Source organism: Piliocolobus tephrosceles, chromosome 19, assembly GCF_002776525.5.
Source record: "Piliocolobus tephrosceles isolate RC106 chromosome 19, ASM277652v3, whole genome shotgun sequence".
NCBI lineage: Eukaryota > Metazoa > Chordata > Mammalia > Primates > Cercopithecidae > Piliocolobus > Piliocolobus tephrosceles.
The window spans coordinates 13,337,937-13,358,476 of record NC_045452.1 but is presented as its reverse complement, the minus strand read 5'-3'; the positions used below and the strand labels follow the sequence as shown (position 1 = coordinate 13,358,476).

Genomic DNA, 20,540 nt, shown 5'->3' with positions numbered 1-20,540 from the left:
GTGAAAGCTTGAGGCAGTTATTCAGATGGTTCAAGCCAAAAGATCTAGAAAATTCTTGCTAAGAAACACAAGCTCCCAGACCATCTGCAGAACTGAAACAAAAGCCTCTTTCGCCCTCATTTTAACTGCAACTCAATAGGTGTTGGCTTTGCCTTCTCCCCCAGAGCTGAGCTCCTCTGAACAAGCTGGTGGGGGGCGGGCACTGGGACTGGGGCTCTGAGCTCCACCAGCTCATAGAACCAGCTCACAGATTGCAGCTAACAGGACATTTTCGCACTTCTTAATGCCAAAAGCTGCCTTGGGTGCTGGTTTGCTTCCAAGGCGGGCTTTGAAAGACGGGTGGAAGGCTCTAGATGATCCTGAAATCTCTGTGCTCACGATGCTCTTAGTGAAGCAGGGGGTGAGATTTGGTGTCAGCAAAAGGATATTGGGGTGCAAAGTAGATATTGCAAAGTGGAGGTGAGTGGGGAAGGCTTCAGATGACTGCAAGAATTTGACTCTTCTAGGCCTCAGTTTCCTCATCCGTATAGTGGGGCTAACAGCCTTCTTCCAAGTGAGGATGTGGGGAGATAATATGAGAGTAAAGTCTTCATCCTCAAATCAGGCAGAGGGTAAGTGATTAAAAAACAAGAGCCGCTGTCTGTCTATGTTATTGCTGATGGTTTTATTATCATTGGCTGGGTCAGTAAGGTCACCTTGACTGCAGGTGGCCTACAGTGGGAGAAAAAGTTAAAATCTTATCTGAGTGGCATTAATCATTTGTGGACAGGCGGCTACTCCAGCTCAAGATGGTAACCATGCCAACAATGCAAACGCCATCTCTCCAGAACAATATCATGTCTCCTTTGTAATAGGTCCCTTGGTGTCCAGACTTCTCAGCAGCTCAGAGTGTCTCAGAGTATCCAAGATGGGGGGGAAAAAAAAACAACAAAAAAAACAGGATGTGCCTTTTCTGGGTCATCTATTCACTGGGCTCTGGTGGAGGGTTCTGGCAATGCTTTAGAAATGCAGTCCCATGGGCCGGGCACGGTGGCTCAAGCCTGTAATTCCAGCACTTTGGGAGGCCGAGACGGGCGGATCACGAGGTCAGGAGATCGAGACCATCCTGGCTAACACGGTGAAACCCCGTCTCTACTAAAAAAATACAAAAAACTAGCCGGGCGAGGTGGCGGGCACCTGTAGTCCCAGCTACTCGGGAGGCTGAGGCAGGAGAATGGCGTAAACCCAGGAGGTGGAGCTTGAAGTGAGCTGAGATCTGGCCACTGGCCACTGTACTCCAGTCCGGGCGACAGAGCGAGACTCCGTCTCAAAAAAAAAAAAAAAAAAAGAAATGCAGTCCCACGTGAGGAGCAGTCATGACCACTGGCTCTGGGTGGGATGCAGGTGAAGAATTCTTTTTTTTTTTTTGAGCCTTGTTGTCCAGGCTGGAGTGCAATGGCGTGATCTTGGCTCACTGCAACCTCTGCCTCCGGGGTTCAAGCGATTCTCCTGCCTCAGTCTCCCGAGTAGCTGGGATTACAGGTGCCCGCCCCCACGCCCGGCTAAATTTTTGTATTTTTAGTAGAGATGAGGTTTCACCATGTTGGTCAGGCTAATCTCAAACTCCCGACCTCAGGTGATCCACCTACCTTGGCCTCCCAAAGTGCTGGGATTACAGGCGTGAGTCAACATCCCTGGCTTTTTTTTTGAAATGGAGCCTCACTCTGTTGCCCACACTGGATGGAGTGCAATGGTGTGATCTCCGCTCACTGCAACCTCCGCCTCCCAGGTTTATGCGATTCTCCTGTCTCAGCCTCCTGAGTAGCTGGGATTATAGGCACATACCAACACACCTCGTTAATTTTTGTATTTTTAGTAGAGATGGGGTTTTGCCACGTCAGCCAAGGTGGTCTAGAACTCCTGACCTCAGGTGATCCACCCGCCTTGGCCTCCCAAAGGGTTGGGATTACAGGCATCAGCCACCGCGGCTGGCCAGTTTTTCTTTCTTTTTTTTTTTTTTTTTTTTGAGACGGGGTCTCGCTCTGCCGCCCAGGCTGGAGTGCAATGGCCGGATCTCAGCTCACTGCAAGCTCCGCCTCCTAGGTTTAGGCCATTCTCCTGCCTCAGCCTCCCGAGTAGCTGGGACTACAGGCGCCCGCCAAATCGCCCAGCTAGTTTTTTTTTTGTATTTTTTAGTAGAGACGGGGTTTCACCGTGTTAGCCAGGATGGTCTCGATCTCCTGACCTCGTGATCCGCCCGTCTCGGCCTCCCAAAGTGCTGGGATTACAGGCTTGAGCCACCGCGCCCGGCCACAGTTTTTCTTTCTTTTATTTTTTTTTGACAGAGTCTCGTTCTGTCGCCAGGCTGGAGTGCAGTGGCGCGATCTCGGCTTACTGCAACCTCTGCCTCCCGGGTTCAAGCGATTCTTCTGCCTCAGCCTCCCAAGTAGCTGGGACTACAGGCGCCCGCCACCACGCTCAGCTAATTTTTTGTATTTTTAGTAGAGACAGGGTTTCACCATGTTGGCCAGGATGGTCTTGATCTCTTGACCTCATGATCTGCCCACCTCAGCCTCCCGAAGTGCTGGGATTACAGACATGAGTCACCGCGCCTGGCCTGTTTTTCTTTTTTAAAAATATTTTTTGTACTCCCAACTACTTGGGAGGCCAAGGCAGGAGAATTGCTTGATGAACCTGGAAAGCAGAGGTTGCAGTGAGACGAGATCTTGCCACTGCCCTCCAGCCTGGGTGACAGAGAGAAACTCCATTAAAAAAAAACAAAAAAAACCCCAATATGGGTTTTTTTAATATATAGTATATATATGAGTTTTTTATATCTATAAAATATATATACATATACGTTATATATGTATATATGTTATATAAATATAATATATTTATATATTATAATTATATAACAATATATTATATATCATAATATATGATATGATATATAATATATACAGGACATTTTCGCACTTCTTTTTTTTTTTTTTTTTGAGACGGAGTCTTGCTCTGCCGCCCGGGCTGGAGTGCAGTGGCCGGATCTCAGCTCACTGCAAGCTACGCCTCCCGGGTTTCCGCCATTCTCCTGCCTCAGCCTCCGGAGTAGCTGGGACTACAGGCATCCGCCACCTCGCCCGGCTAGTTTTTTTGTATTTTTAGTAGAGACGGGGTTTCACCGTGTTAGCCAGGATGGTCTCGATCTCCTGACCTTGTGATCCGCCCGTCTCGGCCTCCCAAAGTGCTGGGATTACAGGCTTGAGCCACCGCGCCCGGCCCACATTTTCGCACTTCTTAAGGCCAAAAGCTGCCTTGGGTGTTGGTTTGCTTCCAAGGCGGGCTTTGAAAGGGGGTGGAAGGCTCTAGATGATCCTGAAATCTCTGCACTCAGGATGCTCTTAGTTAAGACACGGGGTGAGATTTTGTGTCAGCAAAAGGATACTGGGGTCGTGATATATATAATATATATATAAATATATAATATATAAAAGTATATCATATTGTATATGTAAATATATATGTGTGTGTGTGTATGTAGGGGTGTGTGTGTGTGTGTATATGTAGGGGTGTGTGTGTGTGTGTTTTGTTTTTGTTTTTTGTAGAACTGGGGTCTTGCTATGTTGCCCAGGCTGGTTTTGAACTCTTGGCCTCATGTGATCGTGCCACCTCAGCCTCCCAAAGCTCTGGGATTATAGGCATGAGCCACTGTGCCAGGCTATTGATCCCTTTTTACAAGTGACTTGCCTGAGGGTACTCAGCTGGTGCACTGGCAGAGTGGGATTTGAACCCAAGACAAGAACCATGTTCTTTCTCAAATCACACCACACACGTGTGTTCAGGAACCCAGGGGAATTTTGTTCTGTTCCCCAAGTGATACCCTGCACTAGGAGAAGACACAGACTTGGCTCCTCTAGTGGGGACCTGCTCTGAGCCCTGAGGCAACAAAGTGTGTTTGACATTAACCACTGACCTCCCTCACCTCGCTCAGGTGCTCTCTTTGAAGTTGTTCGAAGGCCCTGTTTATCAATAGGAGGTATAGCCTTGGGAATAGGTGACCTGTCCCAGGTGGTGACCCTGGTTTTTACTGATGAGGCTCTTGGGCGTTAGCAACTCTCTCCCAAAGGCAAAGAAGATGGGTGCTGGTAAGAGTGTGTGGGACACTCGGTGGGAGGCTTATGTATTCTTTGTATAATCTGAGTGACCCCAACAGGGGAGTCACACTTTGAGCTCTTCTCAGCTGACATCATGGGGCAGTGTGAGGCCCTCAGACTTGGGCGTGTGATGGACCTGAGTTTGAATCCTTGCTTTGCCCATTCCCTGCTGTGTGACTTTGTTCAAACCATGGAACAGCTCTGTGTCAGTTTCCTTATCTGTAAAATGGGAAAGGAGGCCGAGCTCAGTGGCTCACGCCTGTAGTGCCAGCACTTGGGAGGCCGAGGTGGGTGGATAGCTTGAGCTCAGGAGTTCAAGACCAGCATGGGCAACATGGCGAAACCCTAGCTCTATTAAACAAATTAAATGGCTGGGCGCAGTGGCTCACGCCTATAATCCCAGCACATTGGGAGGCTGAGGCAGGAGGAACATTTGAGGTCAGGAGTTTGACACCAGCCTGGCCAACATGGTAAAATCTTGTTTCTATTAAAAATACACACAAAAAAATTAGCTGGGCGTAGTGGTGCATGCCTGCAGTCCTAGCTACCCAGGTGGCTGAGGCAGGAGAATTGCTTGAACCCGGGAGGCAGAGATTGCAGTGAGGCAAGATTGTGCCACTGCACTCCAGTCTGGGCAACAGAGCTAGACTCTATCTCTCAGGAAAAAAAAAAAAAAGACTGAAAAATACATTTAACAGATGAAGCATGAGTTTAAATAATTTTCTCTGAAAAAATTAGCTGGGCGTGGTGGTGTGTGCCTTGTAGCCCCCGCTACTTGGGAGGCTGAGGCAGGAGGATCGCTTGAACCTGGGAGGCAGAGGTTGCAGTGAGCCAAGAGAGCACTATTGTACTCCAGCCTGGGTGACTGCGTGAGACTCTACATTAAAACAAAACAAAAGAAAAGCCAGCAAACAAAAAAACAGGAAAGGAAATCGGACCAGCCTTACAGGGGTATCTTGAGGGAAAAAAAAAAAAAAGCCCAGTTCTGCAAAGCACCTTGCTTGGTGCTAGGAACATGGTAGATGGTTCCTTAGAGTGCATGAGGATGGGGTCACCAAGGATAAGGCAGTGTGTGAAGAGGGCTCGGGACCAAGACCTGAGGGACCCTAGTATTTCCGGGTAGACTAGAAGACAAGCCCACACAGCAAATAGAAGAGTAATGGCTGGAGCAGCAGAAGGGAAGCTGGGAGAGCCGGTCAAGGAAGGGTGAGCAGTCATGCCCAGTCCAGCCAAGAGGGCCGGGGAGGTGGGCACTATGAAGCGTCCTTGGCTTTGACAACAAGGAGGGCTCTGGTGGCCACACTGGAGGAGTGGGGACAGGGCCAGAGCACACTGAGCTGATGGGTGGGTAGGAAGTGAGGAAGAGGAGATGGGGAAGTTTGGTGAGAAGAAAAGCTTCATGGGAGAACCAGAGTGTCATTTACACATGTCAGAAATCAATTATTTAGAATGTTCCAGCTCTACCTAATTTTCACCGTTTTGAAATCAGTCTTAGTCCAACCTGATCAAAAAAGCTGGAAGGGCTCTAAGCCCTCTAAGAGCTAGAAGGAACTGAGGAGGTCCCCCCATCCAGGGCTGGCCCTCCTCCCACCTCTCACTGGGACCCCATCCTTATGAGGGGGTGGAGTGGATGATTCATTACTATCTAGAATGCTCTTTAAATATATTCACTAGGGGGAAGGTCAGACTGGTTTGTTAACCTCGATTCCAACAGCAAAGGTGACTCTTCAAAGCATGGTGAAGCCTGGGGTGGGGGCCTCCTCCCAGGCCCACATTCAAATCCTGCTTCATGGGTCCCCAAAAGTGGGATCGTTTTAGCATCACAGCAGGAAGAGGAAGGCCTGGGAGGCAAGAGACCTGGTATGGAGGACCCAGCTCTGGTCACTCGCTGTGCAAACTAGGGCCAGCCCCTCCTTTCCCTCAGACCTCAGTTTCCCCTTATTCAGGACAAGGGGTTAGATAGGGGTGATTCTAAGGGTCCTGCCAGCTCTGACATTCCAGCATGTTCTAAAGTCCTTGAAACACTTGAGTCTAATTCTCCAGATGGAAAACAAGTCCAGAAAAGGCCTAGTCTCCAGTTCCCTCCCTTCTCCTTTCAAACACCTCTTACTCTCAAGAGCAAGATTCCAGGCCTGAAATATGGCTTCTCAATTACCTAAGGATGAAGCCTCAAATCTTCACCCTGGCATTTAAAACACTCCGTAATCTTGTTTTACCCAATCTCACTTCCCATTGTTAGGCCTCTCTTCTCACCATCTCCCAGGTCACTGCCAAGCCTTTGACCATGCTGTACCCCAGGCCTTAATCTCTTTCCTGACTACTCCAAGATCCAGCTTATCCCTGCGGGCTGCGCATGCAGTAGATGCTCAGTAAATTCTCAGCGAGCCCAAGGCCCCTTCTCCTACACTACCTTTGGCATGTTGGAAGTCAGTTGGGGCCTTGTTTTAAGCATTATTTTCCTAGCTTGTCGAGCAGCCCAGCCCAGGGCCTGGCACAAGGAACCCTCAGTATCCAATGCCAGCCAGGATTGGGAGGGGCTCAGTGACCAGCCAGTTGGGCGACCCCAGCTCTTTGCCACAGGAGAAAGTCCAGCCTGGGTTTGGACTCAGATCCTGGCCCCACCACTTAATAGGCTGTGTAACCTTGAGCAAGTCACTAACCTTGCTTTTCCTCAGGTTCCACATTTTAAATATGAGGAGACCAGCTGTGTCCACCGTGGGCTGGGTAGTTAGGATTAAAGAGGAGAATGCTCGTACGGGACTAGCCCTGGGCTGGCTCCTAATGTGTCCTGAATATTACTTGTCTCAGCCTGGTCATCCAGTCCCCTCCTCTGGTGGAAGGAACAAGCCTGTCCAAGGCTATGTCTCAGGATGTGTGCGACTGCGTGTGTGTGTGTGTGTGTGGCGGGGCTGTCCCCGAGGGTCGGACTCGATCCTGCCCGGACCACTGCAGACCCAAGCACAGGGTGTGGCCCAGCAGAACCCACGGACAGGCAGGGCTCGGGCGGGCGGGACGGCTGGGGCTGGGCGGGGCTGGGCTGACCCGCCCCTCGGGGCACGCGGCCTCCCGGCTTCTCGGCGGGTAGGTTTGCTTGCTTTGGGGGCCCTTCTCAAGCCAGATCGCTAACGTGGTTGGAGTGGTGCGTTTCAGGGTGGCGCTATGACAATGCACTGCCCGTGCAGCCGCCATCACGGCGCCCCCTCCTCCGGCTCCGCAGTCTCCTGCCTGGCTTTCCCTTCTCCACCTCCATCTCTGCGGAGGTAAAATGCAGCACTCGCAGAGCGCCTGCGCGGCTTTCAGGCGGGGCGGTGGCGGCGGTGGCTATTTATAGTAGGTGACGTCACCTTGAAATAGACCGTTAGGGCCGGCCCGCCCTTCCCCCCTCCCACTCCCGCCGCTCGGCCTGGCCACTCTCACTGCGCAGGCGTCGTCTCGTCCTCCCATCCCCCAACGCGACCGCCTCTCCTCCCTCGGCGGTGTCCGCGGCGCGAGCCACAGCGCGCGGGACTAGCCAGCGAGAGGGCGGGAGCGGCGGCGCTGCCTGCAGCCTGCAGCCTGCAGCCTCCGGTTCGGCCGGCGAGCCAGTGCGCGTGCGCGGCGGCGACCGGGGAGCGGACTGACCGGCGGGCGGGCAAGCGAGCCAGCGGTGTGAGGCGCCAAGCGAGGCCGAGCCGCGAGCGACATGGGGGACCGGGAGCAGCTGCTGCAGCGGGCGCGGCTGGCCGAGCAGGCGGAGCGCTACGACGACATGGCCTCCGCCATGAAGGCGGTGAGCGCGCCGGGAGCCCGGGCGGCTGGCCGGGGAGGCCTGGCGTTGGGGAGGGACGGGGATGGCCGCGGGCGGCGTTCCCCTCCCGGCTATGGGCGACCCCACGACCCGGCTGGGCGTGGCCGCCCGCACTTAGCCCGCGCTTCCCGCTCCCGCTGGGCGCCCCGCCACTTCCTGAGGCTGGGCCCGGGGTGGGGGATCCGGGAGGGTGCAGCTCGGGGTCGCGGAGGCAGCCCCGTTGGGGGCGGGCGGGCCGGGGTCGCCACATCTTAGTTCGGATCCCGGGCGAGGGCAAAGGGTACCGTAGGGGACGCGAAGGAGCCGCATTCCTCCTCCTAGAGCGTTTCACCGGACCCGGGGGCTCCCCCTCTCGTCTTCCTCCGTTCCTCAACTTGGAATAAAGAATCACCTAGTGAGTGGCGCCCTGTCTCAGCTGGTTTTCTCTGCTGCGACCTGAAGTCTGTAATTCCGATCTCTTTTGCTCTGCTTGTTCGAATTGTTCTGGTTTCATCTTCCCACTCCTGGGGGTCTGGCTTTGTGTGCGAAGCCCCCTTTCGTACAGTCTAGGCGTGGACGAGGGCGGGAGAGGGGGCGGAGGGTGTGGGGCCCATTCCACAGCCCCAGGTTTGCTGCTGCGCTGTCTGCCTGGAGATTAAAATGAAACGTGACTTCTAGGTGAGACGAATCTGTGTGCCTTTGCATTCCCGAGACCCTCATAAGTCGATTCTGCAGCTTCTTCTCCGGTGGAGGAGTCGTGCCCAGCCACACCCTAGCAAAATATCGTGGATCACACACCACCTGCATTTCTGAGTTCCGGTTACCATCTCACTCTCTTCACGTTATTTTACGTTTTCTCTAAATGAGTATTTCCTCTCCCTGTGTCAAGGTCACACAGTGATAGAACTACAACTGCGGCCACCATCCTGCTATGTTCAGTGTACAACCTCCTGAGACCTGGGAGGATCCCCTTGAACCCCACCTTAGACCTATAGATTCAGAAATTCGGGGGTGAGACTCATATCTGCATTGTAACCAGCTCTCACAGGCGATTTTTAGCTGGCTTAAGTCTGAGAATTACCGCCCATGACTGTAGTAAATGTATCCTTTGCTGGCCTTTTGGAGGGAGTTCCGAAAAAACTGCAAATACAAAGGCTCCCTAAAATCTTAAGTCATTTGGAAAGCTCATTTGAAGGCTTTTGACGTTAATGTCAGACGAAATATGTAGTTGGGGCTAATATTTAGGATAGTTCAGGTAAGAAAGGTACTTGAAGAGTTGCCTTTCCTGTGGTGTCCTTGTTACACACAACTAGGTGTGTTTGGAGACCAGCAACACCGTTGCCCATATGTTGATGTGTTGGTCATCTTGACTTCAGCACTATTAGCATGCTGTTTTGGTGAGACAGGAGGTTTTCTTCCACACCGGGGGGCCGTCTAGGTCTGCAGGCTGAACTTCATGTAATTCAAGGAGTCCTTTAAAAGAAAATCTAAAATATAATTTTTGCGTATTGTACAGAAATGGGACTGACTGAATGCATTTCCTTGGAAGGGATCCTGAACCTTAATTTTCTTTGGGATAAAGCTGCCTCTGTCCACAGAAGGTCACACTTAAAACTCTCCTCCCCAGTTACTGAGTGGTGCTGGGATTATGCAGGCTGAGGCCTCGCCACACATTTTCATGAAGTGGTTGCTCACCCTCTAAGTGAGACGTAAAGACTGCAGTGTTAGGAGCCCTTTGGGAAATAAATGTGGTGAAAAGAAAGGAGGGACAAGGTTTAAAGGAAGGGGAATGGAGGTGAAGGAAAAATGGCTAGAAGGTGCGTTCTGGAACAATCAGAAACCTGAGGCAACTTGAAATGGGGGAAAAAGGCAAGAATGGAGAGATGTTACCAGAACGAAATCTAGTTTGAGTAGAGAAAAAGATTGGCTTTCTAGTAGGCTTGTAAAATGCTTTCCTGCAGCTAGCTACTAGTGTCCATAGATCTTCTCTGGAGGGTTAAGGTAGCCTTTTGTAAACCAAAGGAATCTATAATATCTATATTTGAAATAATGAGTTGGAAAAGCCAGCCAGCATTGAAGAGTCAATCCAAGCTTTAATTCTGCCATCTCAGAATTGTGATAAACCATTTCTTCTCCATCATCTAAATGTAATATATTGTGCTTATAAATATTTTCTTTAAAAGAAAAATAATATGTTGGAAAGGACTGGCAGGGGTCACTTTCCCTGCTAAATTGGTGTTTGTAGATTAAATTCTTAATGTTACTGGGATGACTCAGTCTCTATTTTATTAATCTCTTTTGGAAAGGGTGTAAATTTCAGTAATCCTCTGGGTTTACCTGGGCTTTCTTCAGGGCTGTGGAGGTAAGTAGCCTGTTGTAGGGAGGATGGAGCAGGACACCTGTGTTGAGGATATATTCTGATGCCACCAGTCTGTAACCTTGAAACTTAATCTTGGCTTTAGGTCCTCTGAAGTATAAAACTAGTGATGTTATTAACAAGTCAGTTTTGCCTTTGGTCTTCTAACTTGCTTTCTGTTTCCTTCATAATTAAAATGCTCACCTGATAATATTGCCTTCCCGTAATGATTGATGTTCCTTATTCTACCAGCGTCACCTGGAGGACAGTGTTGGTAAGCTTGAAGAAAAATCGTGCATATTGGAAACAATGGTCTTGCCTCAAACCTGTTGAGAAATTCTCTTCCCTGCTTCTCTCCATAATTTGAAGAAGCAAGAAATGTTTCTGAAGTGAAGCATAAATGAGTGTCTTCAAGTTCTCTTTATCTTATACCTACCAGCTTGCATAGAGTGTAATAGTGGGAAGAAACACTGTAAAAGATTCTAGAACCTAAGTCCTTTCTAGGCTAGGCTTTAAATGACCTTACCCAATTTGTAGTCTCTGTAAGTACCGTTTGATAACTGAAATAAACCTATAAAGTGGGATTAAATGTGAGTCCGGAAAACTAAGAGATTTAAGGAAAGAGGGAAAATAACCAGATAGATTTCTGGTGGATATTCATAGACATAATTTCATCATGTCTTATGGCCCTAAGTAATCTATTTTATATTAAAACATAGGTGGTAATTGTGAAGTTATCAAATGTAAAAATTACTGGAATAGCATGGTGTTTTAACACTGATAAATCAGTTGATTACAGTGTTGATAGAAAACGGGGAGAAACACATTTGAAGTACTTGCAGAGTATATATATAGAAATCTTAAGTGCAGGAAGCAAAACTACAGTTTAAGGAAACAAGTCGGAGAGGAAGGGCACTTGGCCCAACCACTGGCAAAAGGCTGTTGTTGCAACAGCTGTGAGATTCTGGGAAGTGGGGAAATGAGCAGGTGCTGTGTAAAAGTGCACAGCTGACTGCCCCAGGTGAGACAGATCAGTGTTACAGTAGGAGGATTTTGAGGCGTACCAAAATTGTGATTAGTATGATTTTTTTTTTTTTTTTAAGAGATGGTCTCGTTCTGTCACCCAGGTTGGAGTGCAGTCGTGGGACTATCATAACTCGCTGTAGCCTTGAGCTCCTGGGCTCAAGTGATCCTCCTGAGCAGCTGTGACTACAGATGCATGCCACCACACCCAGCTAATTTTTAAATTGTATAGACAGGTCTCTATACGGTGTCCAGGTTGGTTTCAAACTCCTGGCCTCAAGCAATCCTCCTGCCGCAGCCTATCAAAGTGCTAGGATTACAGGAGTGAGCTACCGCACCCAACGAGTATGAAATCTTAGAGCCACATTGATACTATAGTTTGAAATATGTAAAAACTAGGGAGCTGTGTTTCCCACTAACTAGGCATTTAAAATGTAATCATCTTTGAGGAGGGAAGAAGGCCCTGGATTATTCTGGTAATAGTTTGAATTTAAAGGGTCTTTCAGGTGGGCCAACAGCTTACATGGCTTTCTTGCTCTGAAGTAGGAACTGTGGTCCCCATGTGGGTTTGGGTCCCTGAATTATCCCCAGAAGAACTTCCACAGGCCAGAACTGACTCCCTTAAACCAAAAATTGTATCTTCTTTGATGCGGATTTTCTTTGTTTTTGAGACGGAGTCTCGCTCTGTCGCCCAGGCTGGAGTGCGGTGGCGGGATCTCAGCTCACTGCAACCTCCGCCTCCTGGGTTCACGCCACTCTCCTGCCTCAGCTTCCCGGGTAGCTGGGACTACAGGTGCCCGCCACCTTGCCTGGCTAATTTTTTGTAGTTTTAGTGGAGACGGGGTTTCACCGTGTTAACCAGGATGGTCTCGATCTCCTGACCTCGTGATCCGCCTGCCTCGGCCTCCCAAAGTGCTGGGATTACAGGCGTGAGCTGGGGATTTTCTTTAGTTGGTCTTTGGGATTTTATATTAGTGACAGACTACAGTGTCCCACTTTTCCAGAAATACGGTTTTGGAGAGGGTACCCTAAATGTGTGTGTGTGTGTTTTTTTAATGTGTGTTACATTTAGCAAGTTTATAGAACTTACTTTACTTTTTTTTTGAGACAGAGTTTTGCTCTCGTTTCCCAGGCTGGAGTGCAGTGGCGCAATCTTGGCTCACTGTAAGCTCCGCCTCCCGGGTTCACGCCATTCTGCCTCAGCCTCCTGAGTAGCTGGGACTACAGGCGCCTGCCACAATGCCCGGCTAATTTTTTGTATTTTTAGTAGAGACGGGCTTTCACCATGTTAGCCAGGATGGTCTCAATCTCCTGACTTCGTGATCCACCCGCCTTGGCCTCCCAAAGTGCTGAGATTACGGGTGTGAGCCACCTCGCCCGGCCTTCTGTATTTTTTAGTAGAGACAGGGTTTCACCATGTTAGCCAGGATGGTCTCGATCTGACCTTGTGATCTGCCTGCCTCGGCCTCCCAAAGTGCTGGGATTATAGGCGTGAGCCTTCGTGCCCGGCGTTTTTTTTTTTTTTTTTTTTCTTAACAAAGTATTGAATTTGAGTTTCTCCTGAGTTAAGATATGCAGGACTATGTTACATTTTATTTAAGAAATTATTTCATATTCTTGACACCAGTTGTTGCTCCATATTGCCTTTAATGTATTTTTCTCTCTGCACCCTTTAGTATATTTTTATGCAGGCCCCAAAATTTCTGTCTCTAGGTTGCTGGTAAAATTCCTCCTAGTGTCCCAAGTGGAGGCAGCTTGTCTTCTGCCCCAGCATTTTGGTGCTCCTCCCACCCTACTCCTGGCTGCAGTGGTATTCCCTTCTGCGGTGGTGAGTGTTGGCATTTCCAATGATCTGAACCTGGCACAGCTTCTGAAGCCTTCAATTCTGATACCTCTAGGGACAGTAGCATGCAGTAATGCCATTCAGATGCTATTGTATTTAATCCTTGCCAGTCCCCATGAAAATGTTCAGTTATGTCAAAAGCAAGGCAAAGGCAGTCTCGTGACTATACAAGGGCAGCTGTGGGATGAAAATTTAGCTTAGAGTGGATGTAACTTACCTGGACTTGCCTGCTCTGAGCTTGAAGTTTAGCCTATTAGTGGCCTTACAGAATTGCAGCCTCATCCTGATGAGGATAAGGGGCTCAGCATGACGCTGGCTGGCGATGTTCTTGCACAGTGGCCTGTAGGACTTGGTCTGTTGGTGGATATCTTGCCAGCTTGGGGCCAGGCCAGGCAAGATCCTCACTTCCTAAGCATAAACTTGGGAAAGAGCTCAGCAAGTTTTCATCCCACTAGCTTGCTTTTTTTTTTTTTTTTTTTTTTGAGACAGAGTCTTGCCCTGTCCTCCAAGCTGGAGTGCAGTGGCACAATCTTGGCTCACTGCAACCTCCACCTCCCAGGTTCAAGTGATTGTCATGTCCCACCCAAGTAGCTGGGATTACAGGCGCACGCTACCTTGCCTGGCTAATTTTTGTGTTTTTAGTAGAGACGGGGTTTCTATGTTGACTGGGTTGGTGTCATACTCCCTGGCCTCAAGTGATCCACCTGCCTTGGCCTCCCAAAGTGCTGGGATTATAGGTGTGAGCCACCATGCCCGGCTCCTCAAGTTCACTTTTAACACATACACACGTACACACATACTTCTTCTAAAGAAGCTTAAAGATTTTATGATGCGGTTATGTTTACTTAATCGTGAGAATCATTTACTTACTCATATCAAAAGCAAGCTGGTTGATGTCGATGTGGGTGACTATAAAGGATGAGCCCATAGCATATGTGGAGCTGTGAAGGATGGCAGCATATTTGAGTGAGGTAACATTACCCCTAACTTAGGCAGCTATGGCCTGGCAGCTTGGGTGGCATTTTGTTTGCTCAGTGTTACTTTTGATGTTGGGTGTTTCCAAGATTAAGAACTTTAAATTTTCCTCAATAGTCCCCGTACTATTTTTGGCGGTGGTTCTGTTTTTACTCACATACACATAGTTGTTTGCCTTGTGAGTAGTGGGAGGAGGCCCGTAGGGGTTTTTGGGTAAACGAATAGTGTCATAGGAAGATAAGTGAATGATCAGTAGGCCAGGTCATTTTTGACATTTAGCAATGTTGGGTAGTCCTGGAGCAGAGAAAATGTGAAATGAGTGCCCTGGGGTGGGGACTAGGTGTAGCCAAAGGCTGTGTTTGGTCAGGACGTTAGTAAAACTAGCTGGCAGGGAGTCCAGTCCTTAAAATAAATGGAGAGGAGGGCCTTTGTGCATGGGAAGAGCCCATCAGTTTAAGTTTGTCATTCAGGAAGGGTGTAAGTAGAATTACAAAGGGTGGGAAGGCAGGCAGGACACCTAGAACGCAGAGAGGCTGTGAGCAGAGGTGGCAAACCCCCTGGTTTGTGGCCAGGTGAAGACTCAGTGCCCAGTGTGGCTACACTGAGGGAAGGTGCCATGTGGCAGAAATGACTGTCGTAATCTTGGTGTTAAAGAGTGGAAAGAAGGCTGAAAACTATTGTCTAGGCCTGTCTCTAAAATTGTATGTCTTGTTTTTGCTTCATGTTCCTGATTTGTAGAGATGCAATAAATCATTTCATTAGGTTTTGCAGATGGTCTTAGGTGGCATGGTTGGGACCTGGAGAGCATCCATTACTCTGTGTTGCCACCCAGTGTTTGCTTCTCTTAGTACAGTTTATGACTGAGCTTTTCATTAGTTCTCCTGGCGCCTGCATTTTGGTATTTGAAGTGTTGGGAACTGGTTGTAAGTATCATCTATCAAGATTGGCTATAAATCTTTTTGTTTTAATGGACCATCTGATTTTACATGGGTCTATAATTTTCCAGTCTGGGAAAAACTCAGTTTTCTTTAGTTATCTGTTCAAGTAGTAAGTCATTTTCATTTCATGTTTCCTTTTGTCAACTGAATTATAACCCAGAGTATTAAAAAATACTATATTTAAATATATCCAGTTATTTCCTAGTTAGGCCCTGGCTGGGGTATGAGGAACAATATTTGCTTGCTGAGATATGTTAGTCACCCTCAGCTAATGCTGATAGTGATTCATTCAGACTGGCAGGCAACCAGATGATTGTTACATAAACACTACTACTCCTAGTAAATGATTTTTCTTGTGAAGGTGTCATAAATACTGCCCAGTAGCTTTTTTGGCAGTTCATTCCTGATGGAGAAAGAATATTCTTACAGATACACCCAAACTTCACGTTAGTAGGATCAACTTCATCATGCTGTGCCACACCTTTTATTGGTGCACAGGAAAAATGAAATCATGGAATGTTGGAGCTGAAGGAGGCCTTGGAGATCATTTGGGCTAATCTTGCTTATTTTACCTTTGACGTCCAAAAAGGTTGTGATTTGTTTAAGGTCACATAGCTAGCTCAGACTAAACTCCAGATGTCTTGGGTTTAATAATTATACTGGCTTTTGTGTTATGCAAGCACTCATACATACATGTATTTCAGATATGCACTCTCTTTAAATGACATACTCTGGGAAGTTACCTTGCTGTATCTTTGCCAGTTTCACAGAAGCAGTTTTGTTAGTCACAGGAGGAAGTATATTGTGACTCCTATGGATATTTGCATTTTAATGCCAAATGGCCTTAGTTGGATTTAATTATTACAAGATCAAAGGAGCTCTCCAAATTCTGTTGTTGTCTCATGCTTTATTAAATGTTGCTCTAGAAATGCAAGTCATTCTAGAGGATTCAAGCATTCTGAAATTTATCAGAATATTTGGGATGGAATTTTGATTTAGAAGTGTTGCTCCCTTAAAAGACTAAGTAGTTATTCATCTTTTTGTAATTCATAAGTGTGATGACATGTATGTGTGAGATGTTCCACCCTCAAACCTTGTTACAATGTAGACACATGACCCTCTGATGTGGGGAGAAAAAGAGTAAGTTATTAAATATTTACAAAGTCTCTATTTTCCATAAGAAAATGTATGTAAGTGTTTAAAGGCACTTACTAGAGGAGGAAACTAGTGGGGTTATAGGTGTTCAACGTGATTTAAGGGGAGCGTTGATTTTAGATTCATGGTAGACTGGAGCAGATCACAGTGAGAGGTATGGAGACTACTAATGAATATGAGGATGATTAATGAGAACCCTGGCTTGACCGGAGTGGAGGTGGCACCCCTGGGAATGGTCAGGATAGCTGTTAGCCAAAGACCACACTGAAGAAAGAAGTGGGGTTTGGTTGATGGGTAGGCAAAGGAGAGACTTAATCCTGTGTTTGTAGCAGAAGAGTAGGGGTTCTGGGGACAGGGAAATGGAGAAATTAAGAGTGAGCTGGTACTTTTATTTTGTCTGGGGCTTGGGGGTAGGGAGGACTCAGACAGTTGCTTGTTTTACTTTGTAAGAACTTGGCACAAGTTTTCTGATTTTTACATGTAATAATGATTACACTTGCTGCTTATGTCCTTGAACCACTAATTCCCCAAATAAACCATCATTATTCAGGATTTCTGATACTCCACTGCTCAGTCTTCTCAATTCATTTTAAGTGTGTCTGTTTGAATATGCTATTGATAACTTTCCCCATTGAACTTGGCCTTTTCCCTCTGTTGGAGGTTCTGTCCTTACAGATTCGTTTTAAGTAATACCTTTTTTGTTTAGTGTTTTATGGTTTCCTAAATGCTTTGCTTTCCTTTTTTTTTTTTTTTTTTTCAGTGTTAAAATTAAAGACCTTTTGGATAAGCAGAGACTGATTTAATAAAATTAAAGACCTTTTCCAGTAGGTCATATTAAGGAATCCCTCTACTTTATAGACGACGCACTATCTTTTAAGGGCTTGTGAAATGTCCTGGGTCAATTTAGCAAGTCATTTTCTGTGCTTGGGCCCAGACCAACTCTGTTAGAAACTCTGTTAGGAAACTCTGTTAAACAGTTTCCTAGGGGTTGCTGAATCTAGTACGACAAACTGGATAGCTTAAAATAATAAATTTATTCTCTCGTAGTTCTGGACGCTAGAAGTTTGAAAGTGAGGTGTAGGCAGGCCACATTCCCTCTGAAGGCTCTAGGGAAGAATCCTTCCTAGGCACTCTCCCAGCTTCTGGTGACTTCTGGCAACCCTTGATGTTCCTTGGCTTGTAGATGCATCACTCCAGTCTTTGCCTCCACTGTCACATGGCATTCTTCCTGTGTGTGTGTCCAAATCTCACTATCCTTATAAGGACACCTGTAATTGCACTTAGGGCACACCCTAATATCCAGTATGACTTCATCTTAACTAATTACATCTGCAAAGACCCTATTTCCAAATAAGGTCACATTCACAGGTGCCTGGGGTCAGAACTTCAGCATATCCTTTGGCCGGGGACACAGTTCAACCCACTGCAAAGTCTAATAATGCTCTTCCTACTAACTGCATAGCTAGTTCACTTGCAGCTGGCATCAGGGAGAACGAAGGGAAGTTAAAGCTTGTGAAATTTAACTCTTCCACTTAAAATAATTGATGCTTCCATCCTTGATGACCAGAGTTTCCTGTGAGGTAGGTCAGAGTACAACTTGCTGCTGAGTACCTGTGCTTCTTTTCACCAGGAGCTGGGGGCACTTTCATGTCACTAATGAATTCTTTTTCATTTTGGTTTGGGAGAGGGCTGGGAGTATCAGGGTTCCATGTGTGGCCACACAGGGCGAAGCTCTGGCCACTGGATCTGTGTGATGTTCATCTGATCTGTGGAGCTCCACCTAATGTGTATTTGAGGAGTGGTTGGTTCTTCCCAGAATGTAAAGCTGGAAGCAGAGTCTGGAACACTTCCAGTCTGTCGTCTCTGAACATCTGACAAAGGGACCGCATGATCTTACTATTCGGAATTTTTTTTTTTTTTTTTTTTTTTTGAGACAGAGGCTCGCTCTGTTGCTAGGCTGGAGTGCAGTGGCACAATCTTGGCTCGCTGCAACCTCTGGGTTCAAGCGATTCTCCCGCCTCAGCCTCCCAAGCAGCTGGGACTACAAGCGTACCCCACCACCCCTGGCTAATTTTTGTATCTTTAGTAGAGATGGGGTTTCACCATGTTGGCCAGGATGGTATCAATCTGTTACCATCATGGTACCACCTCATGATCTGCCCGCCTTGGCCTCCCGAAGTGCTGAGATTACAGGCATAAGCCACCGTGCCCGGCCTGTTCAGAGTATCTTTTGCAGAGTAGCTGCTTGAGGTTTTCTTCTTCACCATTGTGTACTGCTGCTGTACAACCTTTTCATAATTATCCTTAGTCCCATTCCTCTACCAACATGAAAGCAACATCTGATGAGACCTCATTTATGAATTTCTCAAGCCCCTCTGATTTTCTGTTTTGGGTGCCAAGTATTTACCTCTTCTATTAGACTACAGTCTTTTCTTCACATAGGATTCATGTCTATATTGGTTTTGTCCATGGGTGGTTTTTATTCTCCAGAGTGACTGACTTGTTCATAATCCTGTTCTTGAGAAGGATTGTTGATTATGTTGAGGGGAAGGCTTCTTGCCAAGATTTTCAGATTTTTCTTTCAATGTTTATCTTTTTGGGGTTTTGCAGGTGACAGAGCTGAATGAACCTCTCTCCAATGAAGATCGAAATCTCCTCTCTGTGGCCTACAAGAATGTGGTTGGTGCCAGGCGATCTTCCTGGAGGGTCATTAGCAGCATTGAGCAGAAAACCATGGCTGATGGAAACGAAAAGAAATTGGAGAAAGTGAAAGCTTACCGGGAGAAGATTGAGAAGGAGCTGGAGACAGTTTGCAATGATGTCCTGTCTCTGCTTGACAAGTTCCTGATCAAGAACTGCAATGATTTCCAGTATGAGAGCAAGGTGTTTTACCTGAAAATGAAAGGTGATTACTACCGCTACTTAGCAGAGGTCGCTTCTGGGGAGAAGAAAAACAGTGTGGTCGAAGCTTCTGAAGCTGCCTACAAGGAAGCCTTTGAAATCAGCAAAGAGCAGATGCAGCCCACGCACCCCATCCGGCTGGGCCTGGCCCTCAACTTCTCCGTGTTCTACTATGAGATCCAGAATGCACCCGAGCAGGCCTGCCTCTTAGCCAAACAAGCCTTCGATGATGCCATAGCTGAGCTGGACACACTAAACGAGGATTCCTATAAGGACTCCACGCTCATCATGCAGTTGCTGCGAGACAACCTCACCCTCTGGACGAGCGACCAGCAGGATGAAGAAGCAGGAGAAGGCAACTGAAGATCCTTCAGGTCCCCTGGCCCTTCCTTCACCCACCACCCCCATCATCACCGATTCTTCCTTGCCACAATCACTAAATATCTAGTGCTAAACCTATCTGTATTGGCAGCACAGCTACTCAGATCTGCACTCCTGTCTCTTGGGAAGCAGTTTCAGATAAATCATGGGCATTGCTGGACTGATGGTTGCTTTGAGCCCACAGGAGCTCCCTTTTTGAATTGTGTGGAGAAGTGTGTTCTGATGAGGCATTTTACTATGCCTGTTGATGTATGGGAAATCTAGGCGAAAGTAATGGGGGAGATTAGAAAGAATTAGCCAACACAGGCTACAGTTGATGTTTAAAAGATCCATTTAAAACAAGCTGATAGTGTTTCGTTAAGCAGTACATCTTGTGCATGCAAAAATGAATTCACCCTTCCCACCTCTTTCTTCAACTAATGGAAAACTGTTAAGGGAAGCTGATACAGAGAGACAACTTGCTCCTTTCCATCAGCTTTATAATAAACTGTTTAACGTGAGGTTTCAGTAGCGCCTTGTTTTTGCCTCTTTAAATTATGACGTGCACAAACCTTCTTTTCAATGCAATGCATCTAAAAGTTTTGATACTTGTAACTTTTTTTTTTTTGGTTGCGATTGTTTAAGAATCATGGATTTATTTTTTGTAACTCTTTGGCTATTGTCCTTGTGTATCCTGACAGCGCCATGTGTGTCAGCCCATGTCAATCAAGATGGGTGATTATGAAATGCCAGACTTCTAAAATAAATGTTTTGGAATTCAATGGGTAAATAAATGCTGCTTTGGGGATATTATCTCTGTGTGTGGTCTTGATTTTTCCCCTCTCAAGGTACTGTCTAACCAGTCACAAATTGCGGTTTGAATCTGTCAAACATGGAAGCATTTGTAGTACTTTATCCAAGTTTTCCTGCCCTCTGATTTAATTACATATTTTGCAGCACACACGTAGGATTCATAGATTTTAAATAGTTTTCTGTGAACCCAGCTAACGTAGTCTCTCTGATCAATTTTCCTGATAACTGGTACTTTTTAATGAGCCTCACAGAACAAAATGCAGTCTTGCACAGTATA

At 47.1% G+C, this 20,540-nt stretch overlaps 1 protein-coding gene, 1 long non-coding RNA gene and 1 pseudogene across 2 annotated transcripts; all 3 read left to right on the top strand.

Annotated features, from left to right (window-relative positions):
• Positions 1–7,521: 7,521 nt before the first annotated feature.
• LOC113219724 (14-3-3 protein eta) lies at positions 7,522–20,263 on the top strand. Its single transcript, XM_026447057.2, has 2 exons — positions 7,522–7,902; positions 18,800–20,263. The coding sequence occupies exons 1-2, from the start codon at positions 7,816–7,818 to the stop codon at positions 19,451–19,453; spliced, it is 741 nt and encodes a 246-aa protein (XP_026302842.1). The 5' UTR covers positions 7,522–7,815; the 3' UTR covers positions 19,454–20,263.
• Positions 7,909–10,466, top strand: LOC113219725. The gene is made up of 2 exons (XR_003306695.1): positions 7,909–8,314; positions 8,578–10,466. It is a non-coding gene; the product is annotated as an uncharacterized LOC113219725 (long non-coding RNA).
• Positions 16,069–16,160, top strand: LOC113219729 (annotated as a pseudogene).
• Positions 20,264–20,540: the final 277 nt, after the last annotated feature.

Excerpts from the sequence above, each read along its gene's own strand:
- LOC113219724 (XM_026447057.2), top strand. The coding sequence starts at position 7,816 with ATGGGGGACCGGGAGCAGCTGCTGCAGCGGGCGCGGCTGGCCGAGCAG. Across the intron at positions 7,903-18,799 it reads TGGCCTCCGCCATGAAGGCG|GTGACAGAGCTGAATGAACC; the intron begins GTGAGCGCGCCG and ends GGGGTTTTGCAG.